The sequence below is a fragment of the Ictidomys tridecemlineatus genome, chromosome 4, assembly GCF_052094955.1.
Source record: "Ictidomys tridecemlineatus isolate mIctTri1 chromosome 4, mIctTri1.hap1, whole genome shotgun sequence".
Classification (NCBI taxonomy): domain Eukaryota; kingdom Metazoa; phylum Chordata; class Mammalia; order Rodentia; family Sciuridae; genus Ictidomys; species Ictidomys tridecemlineatus.
The window spans coordinates 205,362,379-205,387,282 of NC_135480.1; the positions used below are offsets into that span (position 1 = coordinate 205,362,379).

Consider the following 24,904-nt stretch of genomic DNA (forward strand, 5'->3'; position numbering starts at 1 on the left):
CTCCGGGCACCTACCCTTCTCCTCTTTCTGACCTGACTTCTCGAGGTACCTGGCAGAGTGGAGCCATGTGGAATTTGTCCCTTATTGACTGGCTTGTTTCACTTGGCGTGACTTCAAGGTTACCCCGCGGCACGGGTCTCTCTGGATGACCGTGTTCCCGGGTTTGTGTGCACCAGGCCCACGCTGAGTGGGTCCCACACAGGCCTTACAGGACTCTCCTATTCCTGCTGCGGGGACAGTTACTCTCTTACCATGTTGCAGGGGAAACTGAGGCATGGAGCTCTTAGCTACCGTGCCCAGGTTCCCACAGCCAGTCGGTGGGGAAGAGCGGTGTACATGTGGCTCTGACTGGCGCTGTGTGTACCTGTGGCCGGTCTACACCCCACAGCAGTGTGGGATGGATGCTCTACAAGGGCAGACCACACCGCTGCTGTCGCCATCACACATCCGTCCATCCAACTCCGCTCTTGACGCCGGGCTGTGGGGTTGACCATGTAGACCTGGACGGAGCCCCTGTTGCCCTGGGCAGCCCAGGCAGGTGGAGGGGTGGCTGTGACCTGATTCTGAATCTCGAAGGCCAGGCTGTTTGGATTTTCCTGTGGACAGTGGGGCCTGTCGAGGTCTCTGCTGGAGGCAGAACTTGCCCAGGCCAGCGGGTCTCAGCCCCACTCTTCCTCTTCTTGCCCTCGGACCCAGCCTCTCTTACCTGGGACACTCGGGGCCTTGAGGAGCCTCAGGGCCCAGTGGGATCCAAGGCCACTCTGGACCCACTGCGCTGTCTCCATCGCTCTCCCAACTGGCTGAGCTCTGTCTTTCTCTTGCATGTCACACTTAGTGACAAGGTGGGGGAGGCAGCTTGTGGAGTCCCTACCAGCATCACTACTGCCAGTTTCCAGTGGGAGCATCTTCCCCACCCGCTCATCCAAGGCTTGGGGAGGCTCAGGAAGTCCTTAAGTAGAGCTAACCACGCAGGGTCTTCCCTGCCTTCCACACCTGCAGCCCATCCTGCCCCTGTGAAGCCAGAAACCCTGCCACTTACCCTGTTAGTTTTTGTCACTGTGACAAAATACCTGAGAAAATCAACTTAGAAGAGGAAAGATTTATTTTGGCTCACAGCTTCATTACTTTTGGCCTTCAGTAGAGGAGAACACCAAGGTGAAATGGCATGGCGGCTGGGAAGCAGAGGAGAAGGCAAGGAAGGGGAAGGACAAGACGTAGTTCCCAGCCAGGTGCAGTGGTGCACACCTGCAATCCCAGCAACTTGAGAGGCTGAGGCAGGAGGATCCCCAATTCGAGGTCAGCTTCAGCAATTTAGTGAGGGCCCTGAGCAACCCAGTGAGACCCTGTCTTAAAAAATATAAAAGGGCTGGGAATATTGCTCAGTGATTAAGAGCCCCTGGGTTCAATCCCTGGTAGCCCCTCACCCCCCAAAAAAGATGTAGTTCCCAAGGAACCAGTTCCTTTAGCCAGCCCCCTCCTCCTGCACTTTCTGCCTCTTCCCAATCAAGCCATCAGATTAGGAATCCCTCATGGACTGATCCATGGATGAGGTCCACTCACGAGCCAAGTGTTTCCCCAAAGCCCCACCTCTGAACGTGACTGCTTTGAGGACCAGACCTTCAACATGAGCTTTTGGGGACATTCCCGATCTAACCAGAGCACCCCCAAACCCCACGCCCCGACACAGGTGGTGCCCACAGATGCATCCTTGGTGAACAGATGCCTCACGTTCCACTCGTGGGGTCATAGGGCCTCTCTCGCACTGTTGCAGAAGAGGAAACTGGGGCTCAGAGAGGACTCGACACGGCCTTTGGTTCTTTGAACAATGGTAGTAGTACATGCACAGACATGAACACTATCCAGGGCCACCAGGGGGGCAGTTCCCAAGTGTGCCCATGAGCCTGCTGGGATCCACAGGTCCTCATGGCCCCATAGCCCTTCCAGTTCCTGCGTTTCCCGGTAGGTGGTGAGCAGTCAGACTCCGGGAGGTTTGAGCTGGGGAGAGTCCTGGGGCTGAACAGGTTCCTGGGGCCACCAGGGTGCTGGCTCCTGCTGAGGGTGTCTGTGCCTCTCTGCAGGGTCACTGGATGCCCATCAGGCCCCATCCCAGGCCCTGAATGAGACCCAGTGGGCACTGGAAGGTCTGAGGCTACAGCTGGGCTCGAGGGGAGCCCTGCAGCAGAAACTGAGGCTGCTGGAGCGGGAATCGGAGCAGCAGGAGCTACAGATTCAGGGCTTCGAGAACGACCTGGCTGAGATCCGCGCAGACAAGCAGAACTTGGAGGCCATTCTGCACAGCCTGCCCGAACACTGTGCCAGTTGGCAGTGAGGCCCCTAGGTCCCAGCACACACTCCCCACCTCCTGTTGGCTGGCTTGGGCACACACACCCCTCCACAGGTGTGCCCACACAGGCATACCACCAAAACGGGGCCGTGTGCCCCATGTGAATACCACCCTCCCTCCCTGGTGTGTCTGGGCCTTCCTCCTCCTGGAAGTAGTGAGGACCCACTCACAAGTGGCCCTGTGTGTAAGGCCCTGCTGGGATGTCTTCCCTGCACATTTGTGTAAGACACACACACGCATTTAGTCTCCTAGTGCCCGATCACGCTGCATGAACACAGGACAGTCAGTTCTCTGTTGCTGTCAGAGCCGCCTTGTGTGGGCGCCCTCTGCAGGTCGGGGCAACTTGTGCAAATTCCCTGCAGTGCTAAGGCTTCCGAGCTCCAGACAGCAGGGGCCCAAGTAGTACTGGCACCTGGGAAAATGAGAGGGACTGCAAAGGGTTAGACCCCAGGCCCAGGGTCCCCTGAGGCCACAGCACGGTCTGCTAATCCAGCGGGATAAGTCCCACTGCTGACAGAGACATCCTTGTCTTTCTGGACACTTCCCTTTCAGGGTCTGGGTCTGCCCCAGACTCAGCTGCAGGTATCCTGGGCCCTGGTCCCTTTTCAGCCTGTGATCTGTCCAGAAAGCCAGGCCTTCAAGGGTCCCATGGGACTTGGATCATGGGGCCTTAGGCCACTGGGAATACCCCTTTGGGCCCCTGCTGACCCGGTTAACTTTGATTGACACCTCCTAAACTGGCCCTGCAGCTCTGTCTACCACCTGCGGGTGTGGAACCCTGGCCGCCATTCCAGTCTGTCCTGCCTGGGAGTCCTCCTGTGGCCAGGCCCTGGAGCCTCGGCCTCCCGGCATTTCCTCCTGGCATTCCTCCGCCCTCTCCCGGGCCCTCTTCCAGAAGACCGCAGGGCCTTGGCACAGTGGTGACTTGTGCCCTCCTCCCTCTGCTTCCCGTGCCCCTCACCCTGTCAAGAGAAACGGTGGCAACGTGGACCTATTTATGAGGAAATAAAGGACCCTTTCTCCAGCTGGTGACATGTCTTTTGATCCTTGACTGCTGGTGGGTAGCCAGGCCGAGCTGTGGGTACCCGTGTGGCAGTGCCTCTGTAGATGCCCAGCGAGCAGGTGGAATGGACGTGTGCCAACCCCTCCTGTCCACACACAGGGAGCCTTGCTGAGGTCCCGGCACCACGGCACCACTTTCCTCTTGGCTCGGGGGCGGGTGGGGGGACTTGTCAGGCAAAGTCCAGGGTCTGGGGGAGCTTCAGAGATGGATAGAGAGGCCCTCAGTGGACCTTTGGTTTAGGTGGAGACACGGAGGCAGGAAATAGTGATCTCAAAACAGTGTCCTGCTGGGTGGAGAGGCACACGCCTGTGATCTCAGCCACTCGGAGGCTGACACAGGCGGATCACAGCTCAAGGCCAGTCTCAGCCACTTAGACCCTATCTCAAAATGAAAAAGGGCTAGGGACTTCGCTCAGTGGTAAAGCACCTCGAGTTCCATCCCCAGTACTGTAAACAACAACTGAGTCCCACAGCAAGGAGCAGGGAGGGAGGCTGGTGAGGACACGGGGGCAGGGAGGGGCATTCTGACAAGGCAGCAGTCTGGGGTTGGAGTGGGCCTGGCCAGCGTGGGTCCCTCTGGAAACCCCGGTGGAGGATGGAGTGGTAGAGCACACTCCATCAGGGCTCCCCGCCACAAGCCCACAGCGTTTCCTGAATTGGTTTAGGCAGAAAAGGAGAGTCTGTTGGAAGGACCTCTTGGAACCCTGGGGTGGGAAAGGCTGCCCTGCCTTGGGGGCAGCCTCAAAGAGCCTGTGTGGTTGGGAGGTCTTGCTCTTACTCTCTCCACCTCCTCTCTTGATCTCGGCCTCTGCTTCTCTCTCTCTCTCTCTCTCTCTCTCTCTCTCTCTCTCTCTCATTAACTCAGGTCTTTCCCTTTTGCAGATCAACTTTCTTAGCTCTTCTTGTACTTGATGGCAGAGGACAACCCCACCCCAGGGTTCTGGGTTTGCACGACATCAGGTCAAATCCTTGCAAGAGACACTAAGGTGGACACCTGTCCTGGCTCCAGCTTCCCGGGAGGGATCCACCCAGCTGGATTCAGAAACCCTCCTCCCCATTCAGGATAATGAGAATCCTAACTCGGTTCAAATCTACACAATGAGAGATGGCCCAACAACTGGTCGGGGATGGCATGTAGAGGAGGGTGCACTCCTCCACAGAGATCCTTAAAATCAAGGCAATGTTAATGTGGTCAGCACTACTAAGCTGAGCTTGGGAGTGTACATTTCCAGGCTGGGAGGGAGGCGGTTGCTCCACTGGGAATTTAGTAATAGGGGTCTGATATGAGCAAGGCTGATGAGATAGGGGTTCTTCAAAGACCTCTGGGACAGGGTCTGAAGTCCCACCGGTCCATACCCACAGCTTCCCTGTTGACAGACCTTCTGATGCCTTTCTTGACATGGCACGGGCTCAACAAAATCCAGTCCCAGCATCCTGGTGGGTGGAGAACACGCTTCCTCTCCATCCAGTTATGAACGGCGGGCCTGACAGCTTATGACTCGCATGACTGATCATGCTTGATGTGTGCAGAGCCTCAGAGGTGGGGCTGCTCACTGCTGGGTGGAATGTGGCAGCTGCTGAACATCTGGCTAGCAATGCAGCCACGCAGCTGAGCAGTGGGGTGGCTTCTGCCCCACCGGATGGCTGAGCCAGGCCAACCAGCCCAACTAGCCAGGGTGCCAGGCTTTCTGAGCCTGGATCAGGAGCTGCATTTATGAAGACCCTGTTCAAAGTCCACTCCCTTCCTTGGCCTCCGGGTAGACAGTCTCCCATCTGCCAGGGTATAAATCCCAAGTCCTGCTTCTCTCCAGGCTTTTATGCTCTGCTCAAACCATCGAGAAAAAGTTTTAACAGCCCCCACCTAGTGACATGCTCTTGTTTTCCCCACTCTGAAGAGAAGATTGAGGCTCAGGCAGATCAGGTCTCTTGACCATGGCCATACAGGTTGTCCAAATCCAAAATCTAGGAGTGAATGGACAGAGAGTCACCAGGAGAAACTGGAGCTGGCCGTTCTGGGGAGCTGGGGACTGGTCCTCGAATGACTGAGCTGACTTTGGCCACATGCCATTCTGCCTAGCCCCACTCTGGGGACAGCCTGGCCATTACTCTCTCCACTGGCAGTCAGGGGAAAAAAAAAAAAAAAGCTGGTCCCAGGATCCCAATTCTTTTTGTTTACTTATTTTTTTAAATTGTAGACAGACACGATACCTTTCTTTCTTTCTTTTTTTTTTTATGTGGTGCTGAGGATTGAACCAGGGCTTCACATATGTGAGGCGAGACTCTACCACTGAGCCATAACCCCAGCCCCCAGGATCTCTATTCTAAGTGTTCTGGTGGAGACAGAGTCTGTGGGGAAGGAGAGTCCCTGATCCAATCATGTGCTGATGGAGTCTTCCTTGGACCAGGTAGGTAGTGCCTGTCCATGCCAGTGTCCCCAGCATAATGATTAGGACTGGCCCTTCCACTCTCAAACTGTTCTGGTTTGGACACTAGACTTCATGGTCACTCTAGTTACAAAGTCCCCAGTTCTTTTAAGTTTTAGGTGGACACAAGATCTTTATTTTACATGTATGTGGTGCTGAGGATTGGACCCAGGGCCTCTGCATGCATGGCTCTACCACTGAGCCACCACCCCAGCCCCAGTCCCCAGGTCTTGTATCCTGAGTCCTCTTCTCTGGGTTTTTTGGCTACTTTATGGTTGCCATCCCAGGCTTGGGCTTCCTTACTCTTCGGTAAAATGGGCATGCCAGGTCCTATTTCACAGAACTTTGAGAGTGCAATGATTGGTGTGCAATGCCAAGCGCTTGGCACACAGTGGGAGCCTAAGACAGTTCTATTAACAAGACACAAATTCATCTAATTGACTTAAAGGGCCTTGGTGTCACAGTGGCACTACTGCGCAAACAGCTTCAGTAATGCGACAGCCTTCATTGGCTGAACGCGTAATCCGTGCCTCGCGACCGCGCTTGATGCTCATTCGGGTCCTGGTCCCACGAAGTGTGTACCCAGATCGCCAGGTGGACTCGCCGCCAAGGTCCAGGCAGGGGTGGGGAGGGAGGGGTTGAGCGCGGTCCGCGCACTGCATTGTCCCGGTCCTTCAGCAGAGGGGCGGGCTGCGGGCTTCCCCGCCAGCATAATAGCCGCTTTGATGCCCGCGGCCTGGGAGTGGAGGGGAGGGGACCTGGGGAGCGGAGGGGAGGGGATAAGGAGAGGGAAGGGGAGGGGACGCGGGCCCCGGGCCGAGGGAGGGGTGTGTCCGGCCGCCGCGCGGTTCCTCCGCCCCTCGCTCCCGCCGCCACAAGCCGCCGAAGCTCGGACCAGGCGCCTGTCTCTCCTCCTCGTCTCCCGCGGTGGCCGCCAAGCCCAGAGCCGGCGGGAGCCCGGCGCTCATCATGTCGGTCGCGCTCAGCAACAGGTTCCAAGGTAGGCGCCGTGTCCCCCAGCCATCCCGTGCGCAGCGTCCCCACCTGTGCGCGCGGGGCAGACCGCGGGGCGCGCGGCGCGCGGGAACCCGGCGCGAGAGGGGACGCGTGGCCCGAGAGCCCCACTACCCGGCCGCTTCTTTGTCTCCTCTAGGAGGAAAGGCGTTCGGCTTGCTTAAAGCCCGGCAGGAGAGGAGGCTGGCGGAGATCAACCGGGTAAGCCGCGACCCAGGGCAGCGCGCGGGTCGCCCCAGCTGCGCGCCTCCGGCCCTGGCGGTTCCCACTGCCCTGCGGTGCCGCCTTCAGCCAGGCAGTGTCCGCCGCGAAATCTACCCTCTTCCCCCCCTTCCCCGGGGCTTCCCTCGGTTGCCTCTCTGGCCCCAGCCCTTTCGCCTCCGACTCCAGGTAGGTCCGCTCCACCTCCCTGCTCGGGGCCTGGCGTCTCGGGTTGCAAGCTGTTACCCTCGCTAGGGCGGTGGGGCCCTTCCAGGAGCTGCTGCCAGCTGGATGTGGGCTCCCTGCAAGCCCGCCAGGGACCCGCGCAGGGTTTTGGCGCCAGAAGGGACTCCCAGGCCAAGGCTCTCCACCACACAACATAGGCTCTTGGTTCAGTCAAATGTTGGCGGTTCCCTGTGGCCTCCTTCTTACCACTCTGCCCCAATACACAGCTTCTTTCCAACTTGTAGGAAAGGTTACTGGGGGGACTACTTGCTTTTCTTGATGGTTTTGGTGAATTTCTATAAAGAAATCCTTCCAGCTGCTGCCGGGCACACAACAGGAGCTCTACATAAGTTTGGTTAATGATCCTGTAAATCCTAGGAGATGAAGAAAGGTTGTCAGGGACTGCTTGGGTTGGTCAAGGTCAGAGGCACCACAGCAGCGCACTCCAGGGTCCTGCAAGACCTGGCCTCGGACATGTACCAGCTTGGCGGTCTTCAAGGGCCTGTCACCTGGGGGCAGGGTCACTGTGAGAACTCAGTGAGGGCAGGTGTGCAGCCTGCATGAGCCAGCACTGGCACTGGGGAGGCACCGGGGAGGGTACTAGAGGTATTTGCTGAGGAAGGTGTCTCCCAGGCTGCTTCCTAACTGAGGGCAGAGTTGTGCCCACTGAAACAAGCCTGGCATTCCTCCTGCTGGCTCTTTTGGGCACGGGGTGTCTGGCGCCTGAGCCCAGCTTAGGGTCCTAGGTGGAAGCTGGTGGAGGCTATGGAGAGGTGGGCTCAGGGCCTGGAGCTGAGTAAAGGATTTCCTCTTGCCAGCATCTTGATCTTGATTTCCTCCTAGTTTTTCTTGGATGGCCTTGAAGTAGGCGGCCTGTCTCTTGTCATCCACTGAGCTATGGGGTTCTCTGGAGGGCTCTGGGCACCTCAGGGTTCGTACCATGCGGATCTTAGCTGAAAGATGGTCTGGACATCAGGCTGAGGCTTAGGGGTCCTGGCCTGCCAGGCTCCTTCCCAGCTTGTTCTGCATCAGGCTGACCTCGGTCTTGGCTACTCTAACCCTCTGGAAAGGAGCCTGGGACCCTGACCTCATATAGCCCCCTGGGCCACTTGGCTGGGCAGGGTTCTGAGCTGGCTGGATCCACCCACAGCCAGCAGGACCCTGAGCCAGAGGCAGCTGCAGGGTGGGGGTGGGGATGGGGGTTAGGTGACTGCATTTGGATGGCCAAGGAGCTGAGTGCATGGGACGTTCTGTGCCCACTTCATACTGTGGATGCAGGTAAGGGTGCCTGGGATGGGGTTGTTTCAGGAAAGGGACTGGCTTGGCTTAGAAAGAGGAAGGGTTGTGCTATCAGGGACTGATTTCGAATTTCGACAGCACTGGGACTGGAGAAAGTGAGCAAGAAAGGGCTGTGTTCTAACCATCTCAGGGCCTTAATGCCCAGAGAGGGCAGGCAGCTAACTCCAGGACTCACAGGAGCCAGCAGTAGGGCTCACAGTCTAGTGCCCTATCCCTGCCTAGATGCTGTCCCAAGACCCATTATGTGAGTCCAAGCTGCGACTCAGGGTATGGGCTCCTAGTAGAAGGAAGCTTCAGGATCCAACTGGAACCTTGAGCTGTTTCCGGACCACAGCAGGTCAAGGTGACCACACTAGTTTAGAGTCATGAGGAAGTTACCAAGCACCGGTCCCATGACCTTGGGCAAGCCACCTCTGGGTCTCCTTTGCCAAGAAGATAATGGTGGTTGTGATTTTTCAGGGAGATAATTTGTGTAGAGTGCAGGTGGGAGGTCAGACAGCTGTCAGGATTGTCGTCGGTTTGGGGCCTCAGGGTTTAGGGAGTGGAAACCTGGGATATTCCTGAGATACTGCACCGCCTACCCTGGCTGCTTCTCCCGGGTCCCTGCCCCCTCCAGTGCCTCTGCATTAATCAGTGGAGATGCCCGGTATCACCTGTAAGTGACGCCAGTGGCTCAGGAGGCTGAGGCAGGAGGATCGCAAGTTCAAAGCCAGCCTCAGCAATATAGTGAGGCTCTAAGCAACTCAGTGAGGTCTGTCTCTAAATAAAATATAAAAAAGGGCTATGGCTCAGTGGCTAAGTGCTCAGGGTTCATTTCCTGGTACCAAAAATAAAATAAAATCAGTGGAGATGACCAGATCCTGAGAGTTGTTCTGTTTGAGGATCTGAGTCTGATTCACCCAACACTGTGGCCTCAGTGAAAGATCCTGGAGTAGAATATTCTAGAGAGAACCAAATCGGCAGCCTGGACAGCCTTCCTTTGGGTGCAGTTTCACTGTGCTAGAGAGAATTCTGGGGGTGGGTGGAGCAGAGCCCAGTGGCCCTGTGGAGGCCGGAAACAGTGCAGGTCAGGGTGTCATGGCTCACTGCTTGGGGGTTGCATGAGCTGCTGCTGTTCCCAACAGTTTGGGCACCAGTTGGCTGCTGCTTGGGGCAGAACCCCCCTGGGCTGGCAGCTCTGAAGGGCCTCTCTGGGCCAACACACTTGTTTCCTTTGGGGCCTTTCTCCTTCCCTGGTTTGGGCAGCTTCTAGAAGACCCAGTCTTAGCAATTTTTATTCTAAGAGATTTTAAAAGTCAGAGTAGAAGAAGATCTGGGTGTGTCTAGAGGTCCCGGTGGGGATAGGGAGACGGGGGCCCTACGTATTTTGCTTTATTTGATTTCACTTTAGTTTCTGCCAGTGTCTCCGGGGCAACTGGAAGGTGCCAGTGCTGTACCAGGCATGCTGTGGGCACAATCTCGGCAAATGTCACTTTTGCCCTACGATGGCTGCTGTTCTTCCCATTTTACAGGAAACAAGGCTGAGAGGGGTTGAGTAGATGGCCTGGGTTGAAACAGCCACAGCTTGAACCAAGACCTTTGGCCCAGGCTCCACTCTGGACTGGCCCCTCTGTGGGTGTCCACCCCTGCCCCTGTCCTGTGTGTGCATGGGCATGTGCACATTAGTACCGCTGGAGGGGCAGGCTCAGAGGGCACCTCCTACTCCTGCCACATAACTGGCATTCCCTGTCTCCTGGTGGAATGTCGGTGACCCCAGGCCAGCAAGGCCCGGCCTCAGATGGCAAAGGGAGCAACTTTCTCTAGCAGTGGGTCTGGGTGGGCCTGTGCCTGGGGGGAGCAGGAGGAGCCGGGAGGACAGCAGGGCTGCTCTCGAGTTGGCCGGCGGGCAGCCAGGATCCTTTACTACTACAGTGTGAGCTGTGACCCTGACCTGGCTTGTCATCTCACGGACCCCCTTCAGCAGAGCGCTCCATCCGCTGTCAGAGGCTGTCAGTGTGGATCTCGAAACATCCCGTGGGGTGAGGATCACCGTGACTCGCGGTTCAGAGACTCAGCCCGATGAAGTCAGCTGCCCAAGGTCACCAGCCAGGAAGTGGCAGGGGCAGGTCTGTGTGACTCCAGATGCCCTGGCCCCTGTCCACCAGGTGGCTGCAGTCTGATGGTGACACAGGCTTCTTGTTTATGTGGATAAGGATCTCTGGCTACTATCCTGAAGTCCCAGCCCTCCAGGGTCGGATGGAGGGCACTCAGCATTCCTTGTCACATTTAGAGGTCCAGTGGTGCCATCTTCACTGGAAGGGAGCTGGCAGGGCGGGCTGGGAATCTCTGCCCAGGGTGTACATGCCCTTGGCCCCCTCTGGGACATATATGACCTCTGAGACCTGACCCAGGTAGGTACACAGGTGCGTCTCTTTTCCTGTACCACTCTCTCCCTGCCTAGGTGAATGTGCCCAGTTGGCGTTGCTGGGTACCCTTCTCTCTTGCTCTCCCTTAATATATTATAAGGGAGATGGTGATAATTAGCCACGTGAGCCTCTGGGGATTTAGTGTCCCCGGCAGGTCCGGTCAGTTGTGACCTTGCTGTGGCCATGTCACAGTCAGCTGGAGATGGAATTTCTGCAGGGTTTGCTTCATTTATGTGGTTGCTGGGGTGTTTTTCTTGAGCTCCCCATCTATTGGCGAGGATACAGTGTCCGGATGAGGCCCCAAGCCCTGCGGAATATGAGCCTGCTGTCCTTGTGGGTGCACATTACAGGCTCCTGCTATTTGCCAGGTGACCGGGCGGGCATTTGTGGCCTGGCCCTGGCCCTTTAAGAGCCTGTGGACTGCGTTGGAGGCCTCCTGGCCTTGGAATGGGGCTGCCTCTCCTTGTGGTTCCTGCCCAGGGCGTCAGCTGCCAGCCCCTTGGATGGCCTCCAAGATGGTGGTATCTGCCCACCCTAAAATTCTGCTGCAGCTCATACATAAAGACAGGCCTGGAGGGCCGGGAGCAAGGGTCTGCGAGAAGGTGCTAGAGGTACCAGCCCCAGAAGGGGGTTAAGTCAGGGAGCTGTGGGCAGGTGGCAGGGTTCCAAGGCGAGCAGGAGCCGCCAGCCTCCAGTGGTTTTGGAATTGGCCCATCCTGGGCCTGAGCACCTGGACAGGGCTCTAGGGTGGTGGGGTGCACCCAAGGGCATCAGAGACTGTGGATGACCGAGCAGGCAGCAGGGAGCCCATAAGACCGGGGGACTGTTCCCTGGGGCTGCAGTGGAAGCCAGCACTCTGTTCCCTGTGGATGGCTGGCACTGGCAGTCAGTCAGAAGCCTGAGGATGAAGTGAAGCCTGCCCTCCATGACAGAAGGTCAGGAGGACTTCCGGGCACGTCCAGGCAGAGAGAGCAGTGGGTGGGGGCTTTCTCTGTGTGACTGGTCTCTTGGGACGGCTTGAGTTTGGATGATCCCAATGCAGGGTAGTCATGGCCGGCTCTTCCTAAGTGTTGGGACCGGGCTCTTCCAATGCAGAGAGCTCACTTAATCCTTGCAGCAGCTCATGAGGAGGTCCTTCATTGTGTCTGCACTGCAGGTGAAGACGCTGAGGCCCAGAGTGGTAACACAGGTTGCCCAGGGTCCCAGAACTACTAAATGCTGGAGCCAGGATTGGCACCCGGGCAACCTGATCCAACCCCCCCATCCCTCTGCCCACACATCCTGTGCCCAGAGTTTATCTACATGGGGCTTCCCGGCACTGTGACTTTAGGCAAGACCGCCTCCTTTCTGGGGCTTGCTGTCCCCATCTGTTGAACAAGGAGAGCAACGGGGTGCTCTGAGGAGGCCCTCTGGGGTCAGTGCCTGGGCAGATGTTTTCATTCTCTGCTGCCTTCTTGTTTGCACCGGTGGGGCACACGGGCCCTTGAGCACTGACAGGTGGGCTTATTGCTTCCTGTGCGGCCCCCTCATGTTCCCACCTGCTTGCATTTCCATAGTTTGGATGCGGGGAGGGGTTGGGAGGAGACTGGCATAGCACTGCTAAAGGCTGTGCCCTCCGGAATAACCAGCTGCAGCTGTCCTGTGTAAAGCTGCCCGTAGGATTGGCTTTGCCTAGAAACCTGTGGCCAGGCTCCCTTCTCCTTATTTGAAGCGGGGACAGTGGAATGAGACAGACCCTGTGTCCTCTTGAACAAGTTGAGCTACCTGGCTGAACCTCTGCTCTCCCATCTGTCAGATGGGTGCATAGACAGTGGGAGCGAGAAATCACAACCAGCCTGAGCCAGGGAACAGCGGTCTGATAACTAATGGTGGGCTGTGGGGAGGGGAACCTCATTGTCCAGACAGAAATGTTAGAAATCAGTAATAATAAGGACCTAACAGTTATTTAGCATGTCTTAAGAGCCAAGTGTTGAATCTAGCACTTTACACATACTTAACCTGCATGCTGTAGTTCTTGGGAAAGGCCTAAATGGTAGATATGAGCTTTTTTTAATTTAATTTTATTTTTTTGATTTAGGTGGACACAGTATCTTTTTTTTACATTTATGTGCTGCTGAGGATCAAACCCGGTGCCTCATGCATGCTAGACTAGCGCTCTACCACTGAGCACAACCCCAGCCTTAGGTATGAGCTTTTTAAAAATTCCTTAGACAAGGAAACTGAGACATAGATAAATGAAGTGATTTCCACAAAACTACCAAGTGGATTCCGACTCGGGATTTCTGGCTCTAAGCCTGCCTTCTTTATGACTTTTTGCTTTTGTTCCAAATATCTGGGGTGACTTCAGTCTCCTCTGCCCATAGTCCCAGGGTCAGAGCGGCCAAGGTGGGTCCTGAATAGAGAGGGTGCCTGCTCCCTGGGCAAGGCTGTGCCCAAGGCCAAGCAGGGATGTGGAGGGAGGGTAGCTGCAGGGAGAAGCTGGGCTGTGTGTGGGCAGGAACTCCAAGTCTGGAGCCGGTGGGAGCTGTGTCCTGCCCCCAGCCTGCCTCCCCCAGCCCCTGCCAGGGCACAGCTGCCCTACACTCGGGCAGGAAGGCTGCCCACCCACTCATGAACCAGTCAGCTGCCTCCCCTGCCCTGGCCACTCTGTGGTCCTAGCATTTGTCATTGTTGGCTGTGAGGAAAGACACGAGACTGTTCCCTGAGTCCCTTCCCACCTCTGTCACACATGCACACACTTTTGCCAAGCAGTCTGGTGGTTTCAGGGGGGAGAGGGGAGGAAGTAACTGTGGGCCAATGGCATCTTTGCCATCCTTCAGCAGATGCTATCGAGTGCCTACTCTATGCTGGGCATTGCTGAGTGCTGGGCACCCGGCGATCCCAGTTCAAGAAGCATGTCCTCCTGGGACCTGAGGCTGAAGACCTGCCTCCTGCCAGTGTCCACTTTCTGGAAGGCTTCCCATCCTCAGCTGTGCACAGGCAGCACCCCATGTGGAGTTTATTCCAGCTTGGCCCCTTGCTGTGCAGCACAAGTTATTTATCTTCTCTGAGTCCCAATTCGTTTGCTCATCCTGGAAATGTTTATTGAGCATCTATATGTGGATCCTGCGTCCTAGCAGGGGACACAGTGGACAGTAGCCATACCAAGCAATGCCAGTGGAAACCGTGCCAGGGGCAGCTCATCCCACGTAGAGCACGGCAAGGTGGATTAGAAGCAGGGACAGCCTGCAGTGGACAGCATAAATGGGGGGTGGGGGCGATGGCCTCATAGAGGTGATACCAGCCAAAGTCTTGAAAGAGGTGATGGAGAGAATCATGCGTAGATGTGGGGGGCAAAGGTCCTGAGTTGAGAGTGAGCTGGGCACACAGGAGGCACAGAAAAGAGGCCAGGGTGGTTAGGTCCCTTACTAGTGGTGGAGGGCAGGAAGGGGGTTCTCAAATTAAACAGTGTGTCAGATGGTGCTCTGTGCTGAGGGGCAAGCTCTCTCTTGGTGTAAAGGTGATCATCCATGTCCATGTCCCCAGCGGCTCTTCCTGCTCAGAGCCTGGCCCCTGGGGGCCAGTGAACAGAAGCCAATTTTAGCTGCTTCTGCAGTTTGTACTTGCTCTGGCCTTGCTCTCTGCTGCTGCCTTGTTGTTCTGGTCTGTCTGTGTGCAGCATTTGTCTCTAAGACCAGGAACGTGTCTCTCTCCTGAGCCCACAGCCTGCAGGGGGGGCTAGGTAGACCCAGATCCTGGGGTGGTTGGTACCTATGGGCTGGGGCTGGGGCAGGATTGTCAGCCAGAGCATGGGAGCCGAGAGGCCTGCAGAGGCTCCCGGATGCTGGGCCTGCCTGTGTTCTCGGGCCTCCCCCCAACAAAGTTCCAGTTCTTGATAAAGTGAAGGGAAGGCAGGGTAGTGTAGTGAGCTGGGCCTCAGCTAAATGGATCCCATGTTAAAATTCAGAGATGGTGAGCTTCTGAACTCATGGCAGCAGCTAACAGTAATTGTCTAGAAAGCCTTTATTGGCAAAATGCAAACTTGGCAGCTCCCTGTTCCTGTTCCCCTTGAGCTCCTGACTGCTCCCCCAGGTCTGGGCACCTCCGACCTCAGCTGGCTCTCACTGGACAGATGAGGGATCTGGGACCCTGGGAGGGTCATGGTTTGTCCTCCCAGGTCACAGACAAGGGTGAATTTTCCAATTTTTTGGTCTGAGAATGGGGTAGGGAAGCAGTGGAGGAGAGCAGGGAGGGAGTCAGGATCAAGGGGGCAGTTTCCGGGTTGCAGGGAAAGAAGGACCCAGTCCAGCTAGGTCGAGGCAGGACCAGTGATGGCAGTGAGGCCCCAGTGAGGGTTGACCAAGCCAGCTAGACCCTGTGGGCCCCAGGCTGCTCTCAGTCCGGCTGCAGTTGGGCAGGGGCCCTGCAGACTGGCAGACCCAGGTTCCAGTCCAGCCCCGGGCCTCCTCGGCTATCTGGGGACTTGAGTCGTGTTAACTTGTCAAATCAGAACAGAGTGTCTGGGAAGACCTACTGAGCTGACACAGTGCTGGCCACAATCAATGTCTTAGCAAAAGCTAGAGGGCAGCCAGACCCCTCCCACAACCCCCGGAGGGAGCCATGTGCTGGGTGGGTTTCTCCCCTCAAAGGGCCCTGAGCTGAGGTGGAGGAGCCACAGAGAGGCCATATTCTGCCTCACACTCACAATCAAACCTGCTCTTACTGAACGTCGGTATGGTGCTCCCAGGGCTGGTCCCTAGGGAGGCACAGGTGCCCAGGGAGGTGAATGCAGCCGTGCCATTTCCCCACTAGTGATCGGAACCCAGACTGCCTGCTAGTGATGCGGTTCTCGACACTTCTCGCTGATTTGAGCCTCTCCCAGCATCTGAGGGGCAGCAGGCTAGAGATTAAAGCCCCCGTTTTACAGATGACAAAGCAGGTGAGAGGGGAATGGACTCCAGAGCTGTGGCAGGGAAGATACTAATGTGATACGATGATGGATAGGAGAATCACAGAGACCCAGCAGAAGTCTCTGGTTATCCCCAGCTGGTGGCTAAGGCAAGAGAGGTGCAGGGGCAGTTGATTGCTGGGATCCCATACCTCTGGACTCAGGGATGGACCTAGGCGCATGGCTGGGGCCCTGGGCTTCCTGGATCCTGGAGTCAGGGCCTGGGCAGGGGTCCGTGGCACAGGCCCCCTGCCAAAGCTGAGCAGTTTCACAGAGCAGACCCTCCAGGCGCCTCCCCAAGCTGCTGAGCAAACTTCCACCCCAGGGTAGAATGGGGATTCGCCTCCGGGGGTTGACAGGAAACCAGGGCCAACAGGAGGAGCCCTGCCTGGTCATGCCTGGCCTCCCAGCAGGAGGGAAGGCAGCCAGGCTCTGGGGCCATGTGCCTCAAACCCTTGCTCAGCTCTGTTCTTGCCTCGGTAGGAGTTCCTCTGTGACCAGAAGTACAGTGATGAAGAGAACCTGCCAGAAAAGCTCTCGGCCTTCAAAGGTGAGCGAGGGATGGCTGCCCTGTCATTCTGGGGAGAGCTGGGCTGGCCCTTCGGCCCCTGGCACACGGGACTCCTTAACCTCACAGGACTGGCCTGTGACCGGTTCATCCAGAATGTTCCTCTTCCTGGCAGGCTTCGAGGCAGGGGTCCCCTGAGGACTGAAGCAGGCCCATCTCCCTGCCACCGTGGGCCCCTTGCCTGCAGGCCCTGCCCCTCTTTCTGGGCCGCCCAGCAGGACTCAGGTTGGCTCCTGCCCACCCTGTCCAGCCCCGCTTGCTCCCGGGGCCCGGCACACAATCCGCTCTTTGTGAGCCGGCCTTGCCTCTCCCCCTCAGCAGTGGAGCGTCTCAGGAGCCCCTGTGGAGAATGGACGTTTGTGTCACCACAGTGGGGCAGGGGGGCAGAGTTTCTGCCCATTGAATCCCAGCAGCACGGGATGAAAAGAAAACAGGCCCTGGGAGCCCGCGTGGGGAGAGGGGCAGCATAAAGGTCCCTCTGTTCGGGGCCCTGGTGCTTGGTTCCCAGCCCGCGGCTAGAAAGGAGAGGAGCTGGCATGCGAGGAGCCAGGCAGACCCACCTTTCTCGCCCCGGGGAAGCACTTGGGGCACCGGAGCCCTGGGCTCTACAGAGGACACTTGGTAAAAATCCCAGAGGACGCAGCCCCCTCCCAAGCATCTGCATTGTGAGTGTCCTCCCTGCTCCAAGCAGAGGACCTGCCAAGTGTGCCTCGAATCGCTTAGCTGGGTTGTTCTGCGGCAGGACTTGGAGGGCTAATGACATGCATAATAGCCGGCAGGTGCCCGTTCCCTAGCAGCCTGCGTGGTGAGCTCCCCAAATCACCCCATCCCCTAGGACGGAGTTGGTGCAGAAAAACAAAGAAACTCAGGCTCGAGGAGGAGACGAAGTGGTGTCCCGGGCAGGCAGTCCCAGGCTCACTATGGCAGAGTCAGCCGCTGCTCACGACCAGGATGCTATGGTGCTTTTTTTTTTTTTTATTTTTTTTTTTTTAAAGAGAGAGTGAGAGAGGAGAGAGAGAGAGAGAGAGAATTTTTTTAAATATTTATTTCTTAGTTCTCGGCGGACACAACATCTTTGTTGGTATGTGGTGCTGAGGATCGAACCCGGGCCGCACGCATGCCAGGCGAGCGCGCTACCGCTTGAGCCACATTCCCAGCCCCAGCTTTTTTTTTTTTTTTTTTTTATGTTTTAATTTTAATTTTTTTAGTTGTAGTTGAACACAATACCTTTGTTTGATTTATTTTTGTGGGGTGGATCGAAACTCGGGCCTCGCAGGTGCTAGGCGAGCACTCTACCGCTGAGCCACCACCCCAGCCCCATCATAGTGAGGCCCGGTGGCGCACACTTGGAATTCCAGTGACTTTGGAGGCTGAGGCAGGAGCATTGCAAATTCTGGGCCAGCCTCAGCCACTCAGCAAGGCCTTCAGCAACTTAGCAAGACCCTGGCTCAAATGAAAAATAAAAAGGGGTTCCATCACCAGAATGGTGGGGAAGAGCAGGGGAAGAGAAACAGGAAAAAGACCCCTGTGCCCCAGGCAGCCGATTCCCTCCTCTCTGGACATCAGCAGGTCTGCTGGGAGGAGAGACAGGGTCCCAGGGTCTAACGTCCTCTCTACTTGTCTTCCTTGAGATGTAGGATTGGGTCTGTTGGGCGGGACTGGGACCACAGGAAGTCATGTTGGAAAGCAAGCGACTGGAAAGGTCTTTGAATTATTCACTTATTTGCTGTCCAAGTGGGCGCTCACTATGGCACAGGCCCACAGCAGGCCTGGGAACACGGCGGGAACACTGCCGTGCCATGGGATGGTGGGGCAGGGTGGGGAGCAGGTCACGCTAGGCACTTTGGAGACAAATGTACCCTGAGGAGGGACAGGAGTGTTCAGTGGTGATGGAGGGGCCTATTCAGAAGCAGGGTTGGGGGACCCAAAGACATGAGGGATGGGCCTGGGACCACCTTGGAGAACAAGTAGGAGTGGGTGGGAGCCAGGAAGCCATGTGCTGGGGTGGAGAGGTGGGTGCTGGCAGGCCACCCGGAAGGTAGCTGCTTTTCCTGCTGAGGCAGGGTGACCATGCAAGGCTACATGGTTTATGGACATACTGTCCTGTCGGCAGAGGCCAAGCTCATCACCTTGCCTCGTCCACCCTGCTGCTGGAGTTCCAGGACTCCTTGACCCAGGAATTTTAATTCAGAGTCTGTAGGGGAGGTCTGTAGGGAGTGTCTGCCACCATGAGCTATGGCACGCCCAAGGGCATTTCTGCCCAAGGGCATTTCTGCGGCTTTCCAACCCGGGGATCTCTGGGTCACTGGGACACTCTGAAACACCCTTCCTGCCTTTGCCCTAACCCTTGGACTTAAGTCTCCAGGACAGAGAATCTGTTCCAATCACTTGGCAGCAGATTCAGACGCAGATGGCCCATGGGGACCCAGGAGGAAGCAGCTGCCTTCTTAGTACCAGGGTCAGAGTGGCCCCCTGCTGTCTCCCCCCCAGGTGCTTGTGGGGGTGATGCAGGCAGAGCTATCTTCAGAAGAGACCATGGCTGAGGCCACAGGACTCCATGGCTGAGGAGGGCAATGAGGGCTTTCCAGGACCCAGTCAGCCCCCTCCAGGGGCCCTGGACCCCACAGGGAGAGAGGCCGCTTCCAGGCTAATGCCAGGTGTTGCTTCTCGTTTTCAGAAAAATACATGGAGTTCGACCTCAACAACGAAGGCGAGATTGGTGAGTGGCCTGGAGGCCGGCGGCAGGGGCGCAGGGGCGCAGGGTGGGTGGAGGCCTGGGATCCAACAGTACAACAGGGTCAGGCTGGTTCAATCACCCCCATTTCACAGGAGCAGAAACCAAGACTCAGAGGTGAAAGGACTTGCTTGGGGCCCCCAGTTGTTGAGGGGTGGGCCCAGAGCCCAGCCTTTGGTTCTGAGTAGGTTCTTCTGCCTCATAGCTACATGATATTCCATCACAGGAATGGACTCATTTATTTTGCCAATACCCAAGTATTGACCATTCAGATGATTTCCAATTTCGACCATGGTGATCCTGTGAAGAGCATCTTTGTACATGAATCTTGGTCCATTTGCTGGTTATTTCTTCAGAGTAAATCTCGCACACGAGCCTTCTGAAGCACCTGCCCAAGCTTCCCTCCAGAAAGGTCTTGCCGGTTTCCAGTCTGATGGGCAGCTGGGGCAGCCCCGTTGCTGTGTGCTGTAGGAACTGCCTGGCTCTGAAGGGCCCTGGACAGTCTGGCACCTTCCTGCCTGCCCTGCCTTACCACAGCGCTCACGGCCCTTAACTCAGCCCCTGCCCAGCCCTGCTCCCGCCCTCCTTCACTTATCCATTGTCCACCGCAGAACAATCCTGCGGAAGTTGCCTGTGTAGTGACTTTTTGGTGCCTCCCTTGTTTTTCTTGAATTTTGTTCTTTTGTTGCTTTTCCTGCTCCGAGGGATATTTTTGGCTCTCTCCCGCTTCCAGCTGAGGCCCACTTGAGGACAGCGTGGTGGGAGTGGCAGGTGGCAATTAGTCACCTGACAAAGCTGTGCCCAAGAGGCTGACTTTGAACGCCTGGGCCCAGGCCCACTCCCTGACCTCCCCACTCCCACCTGGCAGTAACTCTCTGGGTAGCAGGAGGGCGGGCACTGGGGCTCACTCTAACCACAGGGGACAGCAGAGATCACTATAATAGTGTGAAGTTCAATGGCTCCATTACTGAGCATCTGGTCTGAGCCAGAGCTTTCCGGGTATCATGCCTCTGAATGACCCCAGCAACCCATTCTGCCGCTGATAAAGCAGGGTTCAAGCTAAATGGTCTGCCCCGGTCGGTCCCGCAGCCAAGGATGGCAGAGCTCTATCCCTCCCGGAGTCTGACTCCAAAAGCCCAGGTTTGCAGCACTGGGCCCGGGATGGAGGAACGCTCGTGGCTGCTGATGCAGGGAGCAGATCTCCCGCCAAGCATCTAGGGTGCAGGAGGGGAGCCTTCCTGGTTTCTGAGCTCAGCCTCAGCCGCCTGTCTGCACTGAGTGGACCTGCTTTGCCTCCGGCAGACCTGATGTCTTTAAAGAGGATGATGGAGAAGCTTGGGGTCCCCAAGACCCACCTGGAGATGAAGAAGATGATCTCGGAGGTGACAGGTGGAGTCAGTGACACCATCTCCTACCGGGACTTTGTGAATATGATGCTGGGGAAACGGTCAGCTGTCCTTAAGCTGTGAGTACCTCCCTGTGGGCCTCTGAAGGCACAGCCATTCCCTGGCCAGTGCTGGGGACTTGATTTTTCTGAGCCTCCTATCCCTGCCTGTCAAATCGCTGACACTGGCGATGAGTCTGTCAGCACTTCCTGGGCTCAGTTTCCTCATTTATAAATCAACCCTACTGCTGCCGGGAGGGTTGTTGTGAGCATAAAACAGAATTGAAATCAGTTCTAAAAAGAGGCAGAGTTTGAATCCTGGTGCTATTACTTGTGACCCGAATGAGTTACCTTAGTCAGTGAGCCCCAGTTTCTCCATCTGTGAAATGGGATGATATGCATCTTCCTCAAGGCATGGTCCTTCGGGCTAGTGGGATGACACAGGGTTTCAGCCTAGCGCCTGCTCATGGCCAGCCGCTAACAGGGTGGCTGAACTCATGCCCTGAATGTTCTTCCCCACTGAAGAGTATTAGGGAAATTCCCTGGAGTCTTCTTGTCATTTGTCACAGCTGAAAAGGAGCCCTACTTGGCATTTATGACATAAGATTTATTTTTTTCTAAGTACAAAAGTACACTGTACCTGTCTCATTTTATGAAGGAGTTCACCAAAGACCTTGGAGGCTCAGTAGTCAGTTGACGACCCCTTGGTTCAATCGCTGAGGACCAGAGAGGCTGAGGGCCTAGCTCAAGTAGCTCAGCTGGGAAGCAGCAGGCTGGTATTCAAATCCAGGCTGTTCCCCTCAGAAGTTCCATTTGGAACCCCTTCCCCATACTTGGTTAGGCTTTGGAAGACCCCAGTTTGCTCAGACAGCAAGGACGGGGGAGGGGGCTTGGCCTAGAAGTCTGAAGGCTGGAGGCTCACCCCGCCTCCACGTGGGCCGCCTGTGTGGCAGGGGAGTCACGTTACCGCTGTGAGCCCAGCAGCTGCCAGGGTGGGCTTTCATAAGGATCCCCCAGAGGACAGATTTGGGGGGCACTCTGCAGACATGAAGGCTGGGGAGACCTTTCTGGATGAGGAAAGGGATCCTAATGCTGTTGTTTTGTTTTTCTCATTCTTTCCTCCGTCTCCAAACCAGAGTCATGATGTTTGAAGGAAAAGCCAACGAGAGCAGCCCCAAGCCAGTGGGGCCCCCTCCAGAGAGAGACATCGCCAGCCTGCCCTGAGGAACCCCTGCCTCCCGCCTTGCTCTTCCTCCCTCCTGTCGCGCTGCCCTTCCCGATCCCTGTGACCTGTCTTGTGCGTCTGCTTGTTCGTTGTGGTGTGTTTGTTTCATCATCTCTTTGTAAAGCACAGATTATCTGCCTTAAAGGGGTTCTGGGTCGGGAGTCTTTAGCCTTGGGCCCCATCCCTCCCTTTTCCCACCTGCCCACGTCCTGCAGAAGGGCCGACAACAAACCAAAAACAGGGAAGGCAACCAGAAGCCTGTGTCCCCCACTCTTGGAGATGAAGCCGTCCATCCTTCCAGAATGTGTCTGAGTTGAGTTCAGGCTCCAGACCTGGCCCTGGTGAGGGAGACCCTGGGTAGGGACAAGGCTGCAGGACCTCCTTTGGCCTTTCTTGGACAGCTCCATGCCTCCAGAGCTCCTGGTGGTCCAGCATGTGGCCCTAGCTGACCTCCGCCCTGGTCCATGTTTCTGCTCATCCTCAGGGACATGATGGAGGTGGGGAGGAAAGGAGCTTGGCAATTTGAGTCCCTTAAAAAGGGACCAGAAGGAGCCCTGTAGCCTTGCTTCCTGGCCACATCTTTACAGGCAGCTCAGAAAGATGGTGCAGCCCCACTGACCCTTGCCAGGGCAGTAGAAGGCTCCAGAGGCAGAGGTGAGGCCAGGGGTTTGGGGGAGGGTACTGAGGGCACCAGGATGGGAGGATGAGGGGTCAGTGCCCCTGGAGAAAAGCACCACTGTGAGCCAGGAGCTAAGGCCTAGGAGGTGGCCTTTCTAATGGAAGCCTGCTTGACCCAAGTGCTTCTGCACTCGCCTTCCTCACACCATGTGTTCATTCATTCAGCAGATATTTATTGAGCACCTGCTACAAGCTTTAAGTCCTCCCACTTGGACCTGACACGTGCTGTGTCCACTGACTAACCTATGCTCCCTTTCCAATTTGCTCAAAACCTTGAGCTTGGGATTGAATTGAGGCCACCCTGGGTCCTTTCTTACAGACTCATGGGATTTTAGGGCCCTGATCCACCCTGTAGGCCAGTCCTCTCTGTGGGGGCCCACAGGGGTTAAGTGCCTTGCCGAAAGTCAGGGGGTTAATCTGGGGTGGAAGAGCCTGGACCAGAGTCCAGTTGGTCAGATACCCCTGTCCACACCTCACCTCTGCCTTGGGCTGCCTTATTCACTGTTGAAAACAGGGAAGGGGTGGGAAGGGGCAATCTCCTAGGTCAGTACTTGGGGAAGGCTTCACTGGCTCTGAAGGCCCTGGGCCAGGACTTGCACTCCCCAGGGCCTCTGAGCTGGTGTTGGGTCTTTCCTATCGAGCAGGTCTGTCTCCGCAGTTCTGCCTGCCCTGCAGCTTCCTGGCCCAGTCTCAGAGACCTGCTTCTCAGAACTCATGCAGGAAGTCCTCAAACTTGGCCCCATGTGTTCTGGGTTCCTTTACCCTGTGCACTCAGGACTTAGATGCACTCACTAAACATATTTATGAAACACTTGCTATAGGCTAGGAGTTCAGAACCCACAATAAATGCACAGACTCATGGAATGTAGAGTCCAGGGGGAATTCCAGCCCAGACAATGACAGTGAGATGAATGTTAGGAAGAGGGGGTGACTGCCCAGCAGTCCTGAGGTGTCTGGCTTGGCCCAAGCCTGGGCAAGAGTCTTGGAGAAACCTTTGCAAAACCTTAAGGATTGGAAGGTGGAAAGGATTGGGAGTTGTGGCTCCTTACAGGCCCATAATCAAGGGCCCAGGGTGCTGCCCCTACAGTACCCTGAGGGAGTAGAGCAGGCAGGGTAGGAAGACTTGGCCAGGAGAGTTAGTCCTCTGGTCTCAACCAGTTTAGGAGCAAAATTTGGCTATAAGTGGCTGATCTTCAGCCTAAGGAGCTGCTTCAAATACACAGGACTAGTTGAAGTTTAAACCCCAGCAACATTCCTCCCTGTAAATATATGATCCTACCCCACCCCCACCCTGCCTTTTCCTCTCCTGAGGTATTAGATTAGCCACTGCCTGACCCCTCCCATTTCTCCTCTCTCTGGGACAGACGGGGACCTTTGGGGAAGAGCAAGCCTTCCTTGACTCCCCATCTATTTAGTGTGACTGTTCCTCTCTGAGAGGAAGACAGAACCAACTAGGTTTATTCCAGTGGGTTCCTGAGATTACAGAAGCCTCAAGGGAGGAGAGAAAAAGGCTGCACCTCTAGAATCTGGAAATGCAGGGAAGAGGGGTTCTCTGCATGCACGTGGGGGGAAATCCCATCTGTCACTTCCTGGAACTCAACCCCTTGGGAGAGAGGGTCTTAAGACTGCTCGCTGGGAAGGGGATCTGTGTGTATTTCAGGTTGTGGCTGTTGGCACCAAGACTCTTCTCTGACTAAGGGCTCAGCTTCTTGGGACTTTTAACTGTCTTCTTTCTGAAAAAGACCAAACTTAACTAATGTAACCAGCAACACAGGGACTGCTAAGTATGGCTTTGTCCCTATGACTCAAAAGGAGTTTGTCAGACAAGTTCAGGTGAATGAAGCTGTGTGTATGTATGTGTGTGTATAAGTACATGTGGGGGATATATCACCTGTACAGATTGGAAATAAAACAGACACATTGACCGGTGGCTTTCTTGGTGTATCTTGGGGATGGATGAGGGTCAGCAAATGCAGAACTAGCTTATACAGCAGCAGATATTTTAAGTTTTTAATTTTTTCCTTTTAGTTATACATGACATAGAATATATTTTTTAACTTATCATGCATACATGGAGCCTAACCAAACAGAGAGTGGCAGTGTTATGCTCGAATTTGGGACCCCCAAAAGACCACCAGAGACCCAAGATCGATGTAAGCAGCAAAGAGGTGTTTATTGCGAGCTAGCTTGGTCCTCTGCACGCACACAGCAACTGGTGACGCTGAGAGGCCCTGAGCCCAGGGTTTGCACCAGTTTTATACATTCTTTGGAGAAGGCAGGGACCCACACATACATCATAGCATCTCTTAGCAAATCATCACACACTGCAGGAAAATCAAATAACAACTCTAAAACATGATTAGCACATTCACTGGCGGGAACAAGTTGGGTAGGGGTGACTGGTTACTACAAGAG

The 24,904-nt window shown here is 55.9% G+C and overlaps 2 protein-coding genes across 5 annotated transcripts in view; both read left to right on the forward strand.

Annotated features, from left to right (window-relative positions):
• The window catches only part of Lamc3 (laminin subunit gamma 3), a 51,545-nt gene extending 48,177 nt beyond the window's left edge, over positions 1–3,368 (forward strand). Inside the window, exon 28 of the mRNA XM_078048419.1 lies at positions 2,079–3,368. Coding sequence (XP_077904545.1) covers positions 2,079–2,329 — 251 coding nt within the window. The 3' untranslated portion in view covers positions 2,330–3,368. The remainder of the gene's footprint in view (positions 1–2,078) is intronic.
• A 3,285-nt stretch (positions 3,369–6,653) lies between these two features.
• Positions 6,654–24,413, forward strand: Aif1l (allograft inflammatory factor 1 like). Of its 4 annotated transcripts, XM_005321087.5 has the most exons (6): positions 6,654–6,829; positions 6,983–7,044; positions 16,384–16,450; positions 19,146–19,187; positions 20,505–20,667; positions 21,723–24,413. In XM_005321087.5, exons 1-6 carry the CDS (start codon positions 6,799–6,801, stop codon positions 21,808–21,810), a joined length of 453 nt encoding a protein of 150 aa, XP_005321144.1. In that variant the 5' UTR covers positions 6,654–6,798; the 3' UTR covers positions 21,811–24,413. The 4 variants fall into 4 exon arrangements, with proteins under 4 accessions (XP_005321144.1, XP_077904550.1, XP_077904552.1 ...); XM_078048424.1 differs by lacking the exons at positions 6,654–6,829; positions 6,983–7,044 and adding an exon at positions 8,527–8,547; XM_078048426.1 differs by lacking the exons at positions 6,654–6,829; positions 6,983–7,044 and adding an exon at positions 11,416–11,584.
• The last annotated feature ends 491 nt before the right edge of the window (positions 24,414–24,904 follow it).

Coding starts and splice junctions, on each gene's coding strand:
- Aif1l (XM_078048426.1), top strand. CDS start 11,477: ATGGCCTCCAAGATGGTGGTATCTGCCCACCCTAAAATTCTGCTGCAG. Junction 16,451..19,145: donor AAAGCTCTCGGCCTTCAAAG/GTGAGCGAGGGA, acceptor TCTCGTTTTCAG/AAAAATACATGGAGTTCGAC. Junction 20,668..21,722: donor CGGTCAGCTGTCCTTAAGCT/GTGAGTACCTCC, acceptor TCTCCAAACCAG/AGTCATGATGTTTGAAGGAA.